This window comes from Dermacentor andersoni, chromosome 6 (genome assembly GCF_023375885.2).
Source record: "Dermacentor andersoni chromosome 6, qqDerAnde1_hic_scaffold, whole genome shotgun sequence".
Classification (NCBI taxonomy): Eukaryota; Metazoa; Arthropoda; class Arachnida; order Ixodida; family Ixodidae; genus Dermacentor; species Dermacentor andersoni.
The window spans coordinates 44,601,707-44,616,514 of NC_092819.1; the positions used below are offsets into that span (position 1 = coordinate 44,601,707).

At 44.9% G+C, this 14,808-nt stretch overlaps 1 protein-coding gene across 1 annotated transcript in view; it reads left to right on the plus strand.

Moving 5' to 3' along the window:
• The first annotated feature begins 797 nt into the window (after positions 1–797).
• The window catches only part of LOC126522006 (ankyrin repeat, SAM and basic leucine zipper domain-containing protein 1-like), a 34,317-nt gene continuing 20,306 nt past the window's right edge, over positions 798–14,808 (plus strand). The window contains exons 1-7 of the mRNA XM_050170776.3: positions 798–1,038; positions 2,760–2,910; positions 3,507–3,629; positions 4,034–4,148; positions 5,276–5,387; positions 12,008–12,148; positions 13,813–13,922. Of these exons, the coding sequence (XP_050026733.1) occupies positions 934–1,038; positions 2,760–2,910; positions 3,507–3,629; positions 4,034–4,148; positions 5,276–5,387; positions 12,008–12,148; positions 13,813–13,922 (857 nt within the window). The 5' untranslated portion in view covers positions 798–933. The remainder of the gene's footprint in view (positions 1,039–2,759; positions 2,911–3,506; positions 3,630–4,033; positions 4,149–5,275; positions 5,388–12,007; positions 12,149–13,812; positions 13,923–14,808) is intronic.

Below are 14,808 nucleotides of genomic sequence, written 5' to 3' on the forward strand. Positions count from 1 at the left end.
CGGCCATTATGGGACTTCAAACCTCAACGCTTGGAAAGCGGTGTTTGTCCCCAGCCCGAAAGCACCCCCACTTCAATAGGTGTACTTGAGGCGCCACGTTGGAAATTGTCGCCATGGGAGCGGCCCAAACTATTATTAATATTTTTCTTTGTGTGTGTGTGTGTGTGGGAGGGGGGGGGGGAGGGGGGCTCAAGTGTTTCGACGAGAATTAAGGGTGTAGGCTCCTTTCCCAAGCGTATCACCCCTGAAGAAAGCAGAACACCAGGCCGTGGTACACTTGTACTCATTTGAACCAGCGGATGCCCAGCGGCAGTGGGAAGCTACCCGCAACCTCCCGCAGCCGAGGCGGGCACTCTACCACAGAACACCTATATAAACCGAGGCCACGGCTGTCTTTGGAAAAGTAATTTGTTTTCGCGCATATAAAAAACAAATTAACAATGAAGGCGTTTTCAAGAAAGCAAATGAACAATCAAGGTTCACATGCAAATCTAAAAGGCGATTCTTGTGTTTGTGAACAAGCCACCGAAGTCTCGTCGAGGAAGCCGCGAACTGTACCACCGAGGATCACACAACCAGCCAACTGAAGCAGTTATTATTGCGATTAAGGGAATTGACAGAACGATCGGTTGAAGTGGTGAAGCCGCACAAGTAAGGTCAAACAGCTATATATTAAGGAACCAGACAAACGTAACCAGAACGCTGCGCGAGGAATTCAAACTTCGCGCTCTTGCTTCTGTGGCTTCGCTAAACGGCAAAGCCGTATCCACAGACCGTTATCAGTCAAACGAAGCACAGCCAAAAGCCAGCCTTGGCGCGCAGGTCGCACGAGGTTGAGTTTGTTTACAACCGCGTTCATTCGCGTTTGTGAAAATCTGAGTGCGCTTGAAGTTTTTTGATGCCCGTGAGACCTAGGCCTTCAAGTTGAAGACCATGGCGGGAATTCCAGCGGATTATCTTGAGTGGTCGGAGTCTGACGATGACGAGATTGTATTTGGAGATGACTACTGCCCCGACGACATGCCAAAACTACTGGAGGTGGGGAAGTGCTTCAGTAGTTATACAGCCAAGCCGTTAGTAGCTAGCGTCGCCGCAGTACCACTTCCCTTTATCGTAGCAGTGTCTGTTCGCTGCATATGAGGTAGCAAATGTGTTCTGCGAGAAATCCGCGACGTAAGGAAAATTATGCAGATTCCACGCACTGTGGGAATCGATATGAGCGAAGCTTTCCGTGCTGGATGCTTTGATTGACTATAATTAGCGGTGATGTTGACGGCTAAAACTTAATTTATTCATCGTTTAGTTTAACACGAGAGTGGTGAGTTGATGTTAAACATAACCTTGCGGGCACCGCTGCTGTTTGTCTGCGTAGTACACAGAGCAGTCAGGGACAGTTGTTTGCTTGACGCGTTCTTGTGCGCCATATTTCGTAACCTCTGAGGGTTGAGCATAGTCACTGCCTCACATGGCACATGGAATTGTCGCACAAGTATTAAACTTAAATTGAATTATGGGGCTGTACGTGCCAAAATCACAATCGGATTATGAGGCACACCGTATTGGCGGACTCCAGATTAATTTTGGCGCCGTGATGTTCTTTAACGTGTCCCAAAATCTAAGTGCACGTGCGTTTTCTATTTCGCCCCTGTCGAAATGCGGCTGCCGCGGTTGGGATCAAATCCACGGCCTCTAGCAATGCCATAGCCGCAAAGCTACCGCGGCGGGCACAGAAGTGATTTGACGGTCGACCGCTTCCGTGGTGTCGCCTGGACCCTGCGGTGCACTTTAATTAATGCGGCTCTGCTTCTGCACGCACTGCGTAGTTTGTCCGCTTGACATATTTGCATGGTGTTTATTTTTCAGAAATAGCGGCAGCGTACTGTGCCGTACTTTCAACTTAAGCTTATCCAGTTTCCCGCAACCGCTGTCGTATAGTAGTAGGGCTTCCTTGACTTCTCACGTCACCTCCTCCCTTATATGGAAACTGCCTCTTCTCCTGCCTCCTCTCTACAGTTCTATCTACGTCCCTTCTGGACTCGCACGTTGCTAGAAAGGGAAGCGCTGCAGTTTCTGCAATACTTCTGAGGGGAATGACGGATAATTGCTGTGGTCAGGAGGGTAATGTGATGACGGCCAGGGAGCTCCAGAGGGCATTGTGCACATTCGACGCGGTGGGGTGAAAATGAGTTTCTAGCGTCGCCTTTCCTCTCTGACTCGCTCCTGTCATGTATACACACGCTCTGACCCCCCCCCCCCTCGATGCAGTGTGCCTGACAGCAGCAGCAGTGGGAAAGTCGAAGGAACAAGCAAAGAAAGCTTCACTTTAAAACTTGTCATTCAACCCAAACAGTAGCCCCTGCTGCGTGTTACATTGGGTTGCACTACTGTCAGTTCATCAGGTAACATATGTGAAAGGTGGCGCACTACATGAGTATAGCTAGCCAGGACCGTAGTACTCAGAATCAATAAATTTGTGCTGAATCAAAGATACGCATTCTTGCGCGGTGCCTAGCTCTCCGATCGTCATGAAAGTGGAGACTTGTGCATAGGCAGCCGAGGTTTCTCGCAGCATTGGTAGTCATCATTGGGTGTGCTTTCTTTGCGCTTTCAGAAGGAACTAATCATGTAAAGCAGTGTTAGCCAAACATGTGCTCAAAAGTAGTTAAGAAACACATATTCGCTGTCGCTAAGTTTGTTGGCATTGCATAAAACAACCGTGTTTGTTCCGTACTTATTCAAAATTTTTTGCATTGTTCCAGGCTCCTGTGCCAGCTCTGTGCGATGTCAAGAAGTTGGAGAAAGACGAAGAAATCTCAGTCGTGCCACGGACGTCACCAGAATTACAGGAAGACTTTCGAGTGGCAGTGACAAGAGGCAATGTTGAGCTTGCTCGTAACCTAATTGCGCAAGGTTAGGGGTTTACTTTCTTTACCTATTGGCATTAGTGCCCGTTAACAGTTCAGCGTCTTCTTTTGTGATGTCAAAACTGTGCAGCAGTAAACGAGACGTCAGCTGTACGAACTAAGGTATGCACACATTGCACGCACCTTGTTCAATGTAGTACTGAATGTATCAATTGAGGGAAATGAGCCAGCTATCTGAGAAGTGCAGTCAAGTCGCATTAATTCGAACTTCTAATGATTTTATTTGGATAACAAATTTATGGTTCAACAGAGATAGACATACCCAGTCATGCTCGGAACAGTCATACAAATAACAGTTATACAAATAGATGCATGCAATACTGACTTGTGTTTGTGGCGATCAAGTTGATGGCACCATTTCATAGTGGCATTTCATGTCCCTTTCAACAGTCCACTTGCCGAAACATTGGCTCCATGCCGAAGCTTCCCCTTTTATTGTACTGCTGATCAATTCAAATCTCTTACTTTCTTGTAACTCCTTTATCTATAAGTGGTATTGCGTAAGACAGACTGCAATCTGCATAGAAAATTGCATGTGGCCAATGTTGCTGCTTTTTGTCCCTTTTTTTTTTTTTGCAACAGGATTGAATGTCAACAGGGAGTACCGATGCAACTGGTCTGCGCTGGTGCAGGCCGGTTACAGTGGCTGTGCTGAGATGGTACAGCTGCTGATCGATCATGGAGCAGATGTGAACGCTGCTAAAGGTGAGCCTGTTCATACCAGCTCCCTTTGCCTATGTGTCATACAGGTAAAGTTAACAATGGTTCTTGTGCGCAAAACATCAAGGACCTTTGAACATGAACCCTGCAATGATCAGAGTGCATAATGAGGGTTATGTGCAACGGAAAACACATAAGAGGAAGTGCCTCGTTAGGTGTTCCCGGCTGTTAAACAACCTTTATTCTTGCAGCAAAACTGAATGGTACCATGCAACATGTTGTTGAGTGAAGTAGATGAAAAAAAAATATGTGTATGTATATAAAAACAGCACACAACAGATGTTAATCTTGTTTTGACAAGGCTACGGTCCTTGTATTTATGACAGGAGTAAAGAATGCTTACACGAGCAAGTTCTTGTTTACATTATTGGCTCTCTCTGATGCTGCAGGTTTTGCCACACCACTGATGGCAGTGTGTGGTTCTCAGAAAGGCACAGAGGCAGCCTTGGTCACGTGTGCCGAGGTTTTGTTGAAGCATGGGGCGGACCCCGATTTGGCCGACAGGTAGACACTCAACGGTTCTCTTTTAGCTTTGTAGTCTTTCTTAAAATTGCCATCTTTCCAAGAAAGAAAATGGCACTGGGAGGTCTGAAAGTGAACGCAAAACTGAATGAAAAAATAAAGAGAGAGAAAGAAAACGAAATAACTTGGCAGTACTGGTACAAACTTTATATGAATGAAATTTGTGCGCAGGTCTTATAGAAATTTGGCACACACTAAATTTAAGAATCCTTAACATAGACCAGAGGCTAAACCAACAGTCCACTGAGCATGGTTTCCATAGCCCAGAGATGCACGAGTGCAGGCGAATGAACTATGCGCATCTGTTTTACTCATGTGGCCCAAATTGATAGCACCAACTGACACGATAAGTGCGTACAATGGGTGGCTCTTGACAAGATGTATCAGAAAGGAGCAGAAGCAGCGCTTGTGCTCACAGGCGAAAGCACATAATAAAAAAATTGAACTGAAAGAACCACCTGTTCAGTCTCGCAACTTCGTATAGCATGAACGTTTCATGAGAGGTGAACAGTTAGGTGAATCAAGAGTGAATCCCCTTGCAACAGTTCAGTTTTTTGCTACATATGAAAGTCCGAAGGCCTGTAAAGAAAAACTGGCAAATGGTGCGCACACGTTACCGCATGCTCAGCTCCCCCTTCCTTCCTTTGCATGTACTTGATCACATGATGTTCAACAATGGGTGCATGGCGCTCATCAAGTCACAATATTTCTTGGCTCACCTTCGCATGCTTACTCTCACACTTACAGTATATGGCTCTAGGCATGATCTTATCGCACTTGGATATTATATGGAACCTCATGGTGACATTGACAGTGAAAATTTGCCCGGAGTGTCCATACAGTTGTTATTCCATCTCATGACCATTGATTATACTGCCAGTATTGCTGCTACAACTTGCCATGTTGTGCTTTACCTTTCGCGATCCCAAATTTGCCCAGTAAATATTTTCTTTACTTGACATTCATTGTTCCCTGTCTGTCACTACACGTAGATCACTTTCACTTGACGATATTTGGCATGAGATGTCTGTGCGTGCACAGAAATCAGGCTGCATTGATTCTTGATTTGAAGAAGTGTGACCCCTATTTGTCCCTGGCTTTTCTGACAGGGATGGCGTAACACCTCTCATGTTGGCTGCACGAGAAGGCTACTGTCAACTTATAGAGCTGCTGTTGGATCGAGGTGTTGATGCAAAACGCTTGGATAGCCAGGGGTGGACAGTAAGTGCAAACTGGAATTGTTGAGATATCTTATTACAAGCGCCATTGCTTTACAGAAGAGTACTTATTTTTTAACCTTGTAGGTGCTGTGCAATGTTCATACTTGCATTGTAGGCCCGCTTTAATATTAAAGGGACACTACAGGAAAATATTAAGTCGACGTGGACTGTATAAATACCATTCCAGAAACCTCGCAACACTTGTCTTGTGCAAAGGAAAGGACTTAATTTACCAGAAAATTGCATCTGAAGGGTCTGAATAACCTTTTCCAAATTCAAATCTCCCGCCACCCAACCAGGAGAGTGGTGACATTGCATATACCATCACCACCCGTTGCTGCCGTCGGTGAGTAAAACGGCACCGGACAGACGGCGGCACCGAGCCAAGACAGAGTGGTGGATTCGCCGCTGCAGCTGCTTTTTGGTCAAAGACTGTTCGGGCATCCCACGACATAACATTGAAGTTGAATTCTCTGCTACTTGCAGTTTGTGTGAGCCAGCAGAACCAGCGCAGTGCTACGCGATAACAAAACTGCTGTATCGTGAAAGCGTGGGCGGCACAGAGTCGAGCGAAAACGTAGCCTTCTGACTACCCGCGTTGTTCGCAAGGGTAATTTCAATTACTACATTTTTATAGAAATAAAATACAATTGGACAAGTAGCATTCAATTTCATCTTATAATACAATACAACAATGTTTTTTTGCAACGAGTGGTTTAGCACTAGCAGTAGAATCTAAACTAGGAGTGCCTTCGTCATCGGGCAAGCACTTGAATGTCCCAGGGGAGTCTCTAATCATGTCCTGCATTTACCTCAATTTCTCAATTATTAAGGCTCTGTTAGCGATAATATTGACACCTTAGAGATTCTCAAGCACTAATCTCAAGCACTTTATCTTAACTTAATATTTGCCTTTAGTGCCCCTTTAACGTAAAGGGGCCTTGAAGATAGGCTTATGCTATTGGAAATCATCATTACCACAAGTATATGTTGGATCTTTGTGGGACTGAAATGAGGTCAATGATAAGCTGAAATGAGGTTAGTGACCTCATTTCACCTTGAATCTCTTTTCTACAGACTTGAATCCCCACCCTATAAATTAAATGGAACTAACCTTGCATGATGATAGGTAAGAGAAAACAGTATACTTGTATGAGAGAAAATTGCTGCTAACGGAAGTTTTTGCGACACAAGCTGAATGTACACACACACCATACATGGAAGTTGATTGCTGTCATGGTGTGGCATTTGTTATATGTCTGGGTGGGACTTGTAGTACACTAAACTCGTAACAGTTCTTTACGAAAATCCACCGACCTGCGAAAATGGCTCAATGGCTAATACAATCTGCTGCTAACCATAAGGTCACGGGTTTCATTCTTAGTTGCGGCTGCCACTTCCTGATTGAGATTGATGTGAAAAACGCTTGTGTACTTATAGGTCTGTTCGATTCACCTGCACCAATTGAACTAATTCATGAGGTGCTGCACCCTGCCATTCGTTTCAGCGGTGCAGCAGTTGTGCTTCCTGAACCACACCATTCGTTTCAAAAGGTGCAAGAGAGGAGGTGCAGGGCTGGTTCATAATCTTTCTCCATCCTCCCTACTGACAGGGCCAACTTGGTGAAATAGTGCAGGTGCAAAGCAGCAGCGCAGCAGATGATGCAGCATGAGGGTGTAAGCATCATTGAAACCCCACTTACACATGTCTGCGATGTCTACCTAACGCGCTTATGTTGTGTTCGTCGCACGTGTCCATTAGCACATTGCATGTTCGCCATAACCTGCAATTCAGCCTCTTGTGCTGATCAGCCATGTGCTGTATCGGATTAAACTTGTCATTGCCAATGGTTAGCACTGGTGGGTTGCTTGTGTTCTTATTGTTTTCTTAAAGGGACCCTGAAACGATTTTGACGATTTTCTACAAACGTACTGAGTCGTTAGAGTAGGTCCTTCTGATCATTAATTGACACATCTAAGTGCTCCGTGTAAAGCGTGTAATTTATTATAAGGTTTTAAAAATGCACATCGCTGCCGATCGGAGCACGCTGCTCGGCAGAATTTTAAGCCACCCCTACCCATATGACGAAAATCACCCATATGACGTCAGTGGGGCGAGCTATCCGATTGGCTGACCAGGGCGCGTGATCAATAATTTTTCCAACTTTATGGTAAACAAATGATCTTCGTAATAGTTGGAATGTTAGTTCATTTGTTTTTATAAACAGAAAGTAACATAAAGAGAATGCACAAGAACGATTTTTCAATACAATTAAGCACTTCCGGCACACAGCAAGTGTCGTCTGCTTGTGTTACAGCGTACTCCATTTTGACGAGAGCTCCGCGGTCAGAGTCGGTCTCAGTCTTTTCGCGAGCACTATGATTCGACTTTGTTACTTTGTGGACTGCAAACGTAGCGACTGGCAATATGTCAAGCTGCGACATCGTGTCCCTCTGCAAGGCAGCATACGAGCGAGCTGGCTGCTGCGCATCGGACTGCCGCTATCCGATCGGCGCCAGGGTTTGCGCATTTGTGGCCGTCACTTTACACCGGAAGATTACTAACGCAATAGCGTTTCGCGAGTCCGGTATTAGGGCAAATGCAAGCGCAAGGGGACAGGGTCTGGCCGCTTGACTGTGCCGTAGCGGGATGAGCCATGGGATGAGCAGAATCGCACATGCGAATGGTCTGCACGGTGCAGCCACCTGGTGACACAGAGCTCAACCACACACAGTAGCAGTAACGAAGTGTATTCTTCTTTGCTGCTGGTGTGTATTTTTCGCCGGAGTGTAATCATCAACACTTTGTTTTTATAAATGTTTAAAATGTTTTACACTTGGTTAGAGCAATATTAGCGCTTTGTTTGGCTAGTTAAGCGCTGCGCCAACAAGTGGCTGGACTGTGCAGACCGATCAGGCCGCACGTACGTCTACACTAAAGTTCCTTCATCAGCTTGAGTTTATGCCTGCAGTCATTTGCCGAAATGACTAGCTTGCCTGTGGTTACCGGAATACCAGACACGTTCGGCACTACGACAGAATGCTCGCAACGCACGCTGCTTCGATAGCGGCTAGCGGAGAGGCTTCACGCGGGCGGGGGCGGGCTCCAAAGCAACCGGAAGTGGACGATGTGACGTCGCATCGTGACGCGAAACCAGTGAAGGCGGAGCTTAGCCCCGATCGCTCGGCGAACGAGTTGAGGAGGAAAAGCATGACTAGGGAGGAGGGTAACTTCTAATCACTTGTAGCTCCATTAATACGTAACGCTTCACTTAAATTGTGGTGTGAATGTTCTACTTAAGCTGTACCCTACGCGTCTACAAAATTTGTCCGAACCGTTTCAGGGGCCCTTTAAACTGAGAAATAAAATGAGAGAAAGAAAACCCCCTTCATGTTCCTCAGTGAAGCCATGACAAGCTTACATATATTCTACAATGCACATTGTCTGATTCTCTGTAGTGTAAGAACTGTTATCCATTAACCAGACAAATAGCTTGTACATGCTTACTGCTGTCTGTTGTTCTTCAAAGAGAAAACACTTCAGAAGGTGTTCTGTATTTGCTGTTCGAGGCCTTTCAAACTTCAGTGAACAGCAAAGAATAGATGGACAAACATAAGGCCTGCACTGCTGAAGTTGAGCTGCACAATTCCTTAACTTCTTGTATCCCGTCATGAACTTGTTCGCAGTGGTGCAAGTTTATTGAACAGGCCTTTTATGTACTTGAGTACATGTTAAGAAACTTCAGGCAATCAGAATTATTCCGGAGCCTTCTACAATATTGTCTATCAGCCCAGGTGCTGCTTTGGAACCTCTTCAGTAAAACCTAAGAATTCACTGGACTTGATTGTGTATAGTTTAGTTACATTTACAGTTAAACCTGCCTGTAGCAAACCTTCTTGCAATGAATTCCTCGATATACTGAAGTTTTTCTATTCCCCGCCGTCACTCCATAGAAGCACATGTATTTGTGACCTCTGTGTAACAAAGTGGCGGCGGGAGACGCCCTGGAAACAATGAATTCCCCCCGCCATCCACATACTGATTTTGCTCCAAATTTGGTATTTTAGCGCGAGCAGCAGTCACATGCATCACCTGCGGTTGCTCTGTCGCCGACAGAGCGCGAAGCGGTGTCATTGCGCTTGGTGCGCATGTAGTAGCCCCGGCAACAGCGAGGCTTCTGCAGAGTGCTGCCGGCGCACAGAGTAGGGAAGGACGATACCTGTCTGCGTTTGTCTGCGCACGCATTGAGGCCCTTGAGGTCCCTTGAGCCGGCTGGCAACGCAGTTCTTGCTGCCACGGTTGTGTCCTTATTTCCTCGTTCCTTCAAACATCCCGCAGCTTGTTCTGAGTAATGTTGCTGCTGCTTGCAGGTTGCTGGCGGCGCGTCAGCAGTGCCACTCATTGGTAGCTGCAGAAGTCTCTGCACTTCACTTCATTAACCTGACACCAAGTGGTGACACTACTAAGAAGAAAAGGACTGTGGCTTTCCGTGTCTCGTGTACTAGGGGTCTCTCTTTGTTCCTTTGTTTTTGACGCTGTGTGCATGTGCGAGTTGACTCCTATGTCCGTGCATCCTGTCACTTCGATTTATCATTCCAAGGATGAGTGCCTCGACGAAGAAACGCAAAATATTGACTCTTGAAGACAAAATGGCTATCTTAGACGCTGTTTCTGGAGGCGGAAAAAAGAAGGATGTAGCTGCCAAATTGGGCATCCCAGCTAGTTCTCTGTGCAATTCTAAATGCAAAAGATACAATTCGCAGTGCAGTGGAGCCAGGTACCTACTGCAAGAAGAAAGTTGAAGCCATCAAGATACGCCGACGTGGACAAAGGGGTGTTTACCTGGTTCATGGACATGAGAGCACAAAATGTTCCCATCAGCGGCTCTTTTTGAAGCTAAAAGCTAGAGATTATGCTTCTACTGTGGGCTGCAATGACTTAAAAGTGAGTAATGGGTGGCTTCAAGGCTTCAGAAGCAGGTATGGAATCGTCAGCAAAGTAATTAGCGGTGAGTCCTCCTCTGCAGACAGCGATGGGGCCACTTTTTGGATTGAGCACAGGCTACCAGGCATTTTGGAGCGTTACAATGCATCTGATACATACAACGCTGGCGAGATGGCCCTTTTTTACGAGTTGCTCTCAAACCGCACCCTTATTATAAAAGGAGATGTCTGCCACAGCGGCAAGCAGAGTAAACGCCGTTTGCTGTTTTTCTCTGCGTAAATTCGGACGGAAGCGACAAAAGCGCCCTACCCAGGTGCTTTGAAGGGACACACAGAATGCCTGTGAAATACGTGGCAAATGTGAAAGCATGGATGACTCGGGACATATTTAGTGACTGGTTGAGAGAGTTTGACAAAGATATCAAGAAATAAAGCCGCAGAATTTGTCTATTCATAGATAACTGCACTGCGCACCATGTTGAAGGCCTCAAGTTAACATTGAACTTCAATTTTTACCAAGGAACTGTACATAGCTCATTCAGCCTCTTGACAGAGGAATTATTAACAGTGCAAAGTGTTCCTACTAGTGTAGACTAATCCAAAAACTGCCTATGAACTTTCGTCTCCAGCGGGAAACAAAGGTGGACATTTTTCAAGCAGTTGAGATGCTTGAAGCATCCTGGCAGGAAACAATGCAGACATTGCAGGCAACTGCTTCAGCAAGGCCCGGATCACAAAATATGTTCAAGCTGTGGAAACTGGCACTGGAGAGGAGGAGCTTTCAGGCCTAGGCAATCTCACCAGCGCTTGGGTTTCACTGTGCGCGAATGGAGCAGCCCCGGACGACATGCAGCTTTGCGATTTTTTGTATGCATACAATTGTGCCCCGTCACTACCGAAGAGATCTCGGATGAGGCGCTGTTGGAAAGTGTCCAATATCACAGTGACGACGATGGATCTTCGGAGGTCGAGCCATCACGTGCTTTGCCTTCCGCAAAGGAAGGGCTGGATGCCATCTATGTTTTGCGCCACATCGCAGGCTTGCTTGACGATGTTGGAGCAGCGTTGTGTTCCTTGACGTCTTACGAGTGTTCAGTGTTGCCATCCCTTACGAACAAGCAACAGGGCACAATAACAGTTTTTTGCCGCTAAATAAATGTGTTTTGGGTGAGTACCTCCAGTACCCCCTTTGTTTAATTTGTGCATTTCTTTTTCGGATTTTCATGTGGAACCTGCATATAATGAAACCGTCTTTGTAACGAAAATTTTGGAGCCTTTGTCAATTTCGTTATATCCAGGTTTAACTGTAGAATATTTAGTTAACTGAATCCCATATCAGTTCACTCCGGAGCTATCGCTTGGTATTTTATTGTGCCATACTACTGTGTATTTGCAAGAGGGATGTCATCTCAGCTGCAGCATATTTCTGCTTACCGTTTGTTTACTCTTCTGTAAAAGTCAGGTTAATGTGCTTCTCCTGTGCCACACAGTAAAGAAAAGAGCTTATCGATGCACTGGTAACGTGTCGAAATAACCAGTGCTCATTTGACACACTGAGTAAAAAAGAGCTCCCCATATTTGTGTCTTTGTGGTTTTGGCGAGTGCCTGTTTTCTTCACAATGCTGCACCACCTGTACCATTTTCATCTATGCTAACATTGCACCTTGTTCACTTGCAGTCTCTAAGCTGGGCAGCCTTTGCGGGGCAAGGCAGGGCTGCCCGTTTCCTTCTCATGAAGGTGCCTTTTGATATGATCTCGCTTGTCACACTCGATGGACAGATGCCCTCGGATCTGGCCCTCTCCCAAGGATACCACAAGGTCAGTGAGCAGGCATATATATACTCAGTGTCGCATTAATAGGAGCGCCAGGAATACAAGGCTCTTCCAGCAAACCATTGGCTGATTGCTGCTCAAATTTTGCTCCGAGGTAGCATTTTGCAGTGGATTCAGTTCAATACTACACCTGTTCGTGAGCATTACTTTCCTGTTTCATTTGCAGTAAGGCCGAAGTGTACATCATCTCTGGCAGAACTGCTAAAAAATATATATTTTCAATGCAATGGCAGCACCATCTGTCAGCACTACAGTGTTCTCCAGCAGCACTACTACGCACGATACAGCACTACTATGTTCTGTCATAACGATAACAGATGCACGGTTTCATTGTGGCAGACTCAACTTTTATCGATGACTGCATGAGCTTCAGCTTTTTTTGGGAATGAAACAAGCAAATATTGCTCACAAATGTATTATACTATACTGAACCCACTGTAAATTGCTACATCTGTGTGAAATTTGAAGGGAAGTCAGCCAGCATTTCAGGTGTAGGAGTCATGTACCTATGGCATTCCTATTTATGTGACACTCACACCTTGGTGTAAGTGTCGGTGAAAATTCTTAATATTTTGGCCAACAAAATGTACATATAGTTGGACCCTCCATGACTGTGCAGAAAATGGCTGATGGCTTATTTGGGGGTCATGACCTGCAGTTTCAGAAACACTGCATTATTGCATATAGTACTGGAAATTTCATTCGCTTTATTATATCTATTATGTCATTATAGCTTGTTTCGTTATAACCAGGCTTGAGTGTACTACATTATGCTGCTACATATTTTGCCACACTGCCGCAACATTTTCAAAGCTCTCATTTAGTTGACTGTAATATAGCTAATAATTGTGAGATTATAAAATGCTTCTAACATTTCTGTCCTTAATTTTTAGGCTCTGTAACCTCACTAACAAAAAAATGTATGATGCTACTTTTTTTTTACATCGTGGCTTTAAATAATGAAATTGAAATGGTAAATATCTTAGGAATTAATTGAGTGGTACCAAAAATAAATTAGTCTTGAAATAAGTTTAAGAAACTTAACAAGCGTGTAATGTTACATTAATATTGATAAAGAAAGGAAATGGTGGTATTAGTGTCCCCCCTTTAAAAAGCTGTAGATGCGAGTTGACAGCCATGAATAACTTGCCGTGATAGCTCAGTGGCTATGGTGCTGTGCTGCTGAGCACAAGGTTACAAGTTGAGTCGCGGCTGTGGTGGCCTCATTCCGATGGGGCGTGATGCAAAAATGCTTGTGTGCTGTGCCTTGGGTGTAATTCAAGGAAACCCAGGTGGTCAGAATAATCTGGAGCCCTCCACTATGGTGTCCCTCGTAAACCACTATGCTACGTCAGCATGTTAAACTCCACAGTTCAACAAAATGGGCATGAACAACTGCACAAGATCGCAGTTCATTCTCAAGCACTGTGTATAGGCATCAAGATAACACGCAAAGGCATGTCGAGTGGAACAGGCTTAGCCATTCTCCGCTGCACCTCCTGGTGTCACAGGGCCGCTTGCTTCACAATGCATGCACCAGATGGTACTACTTCCACTGCTGTTTGCCTTGGCTTCATGCCCTTGTGTCTATATTGGTTATTGTGCTTTTGCTGAGAAGTTCGTTCCTTTTGTTTGTGTGGTTGTTGTAGCTTTCGCAAATCTTGTCCAAGTTTGAGACTGAGTGTCGGCAGAAACGCAACGATGGAGATGCACCAAGCCTCGATTCGGCAGAACCATGGACTATAAGCCAGTCTACAAGGTAATGAACTGTCTGTAGATGTTGCTAATGGGAGGGCATTCATTATAGCTGCTCATTAAGATGACTATCATACAAATATTTAAGGATATCAGCTTTAAAAGCAGTCATACAGGCAACACGCTGTTTCCCGTTTGCTTCATTTGGAGGTGCGACAATAGGTAACTCTTGGAAGCTTTTTTGTGTTGTTTTGCAAATGAATAGTTACAGCCAAAAGAGTTTGTTTGCTGGCTGTTTGCTGTTTAGTCCAATGTTCTTAAAAACTGGGTATTTGCAGTGCAAATAGACAGGACATGAAGGCACACAAACAACATATGCATGCACTGACTTTTTAACTCGCTTATCAGCACATATCAGGAATAACGATAGAAACACATTGCACTTGGTGCAGTGCATTTCAAGCAAATAATTAAAAAAAAAAACAGCAGATAAATAAACAAACAAACAAAAACAAGAAATTACTGTAGGCAAATAACTCATCATATCTAGAACTACTGCCTTTAGTAATATCATGATTAAGGGAAATGGTTTGTCGGCAACTTGTTTTGTCTGTAAGCCTGTTGCATTTGTTTAGTTTTGCTTTCCGCCATAGTGAATGCTTACTGACCTACTTCGGTAGTTTTGTGGTAACTTGCATTTTTATCTTCAAACATTTAAAAAGATTTTGCACTTCCCATTGCTTAGCTTTGACCAAACTTCATGGCAAGATCGCATCTTATGACCCTAATCAGGACATAGAATATTTGCATAATTACTCTCCTGGTTTGTCAAGAAAAAAAAATGAAATTGCCTTCATCTTCACTTCCCGTGGTACCACTTCATTGCACCTCCCAGCGACAAGTTAATCAGAGCAATGAAAACCAATCTCTGAGGCCATGCTTTGCCATCC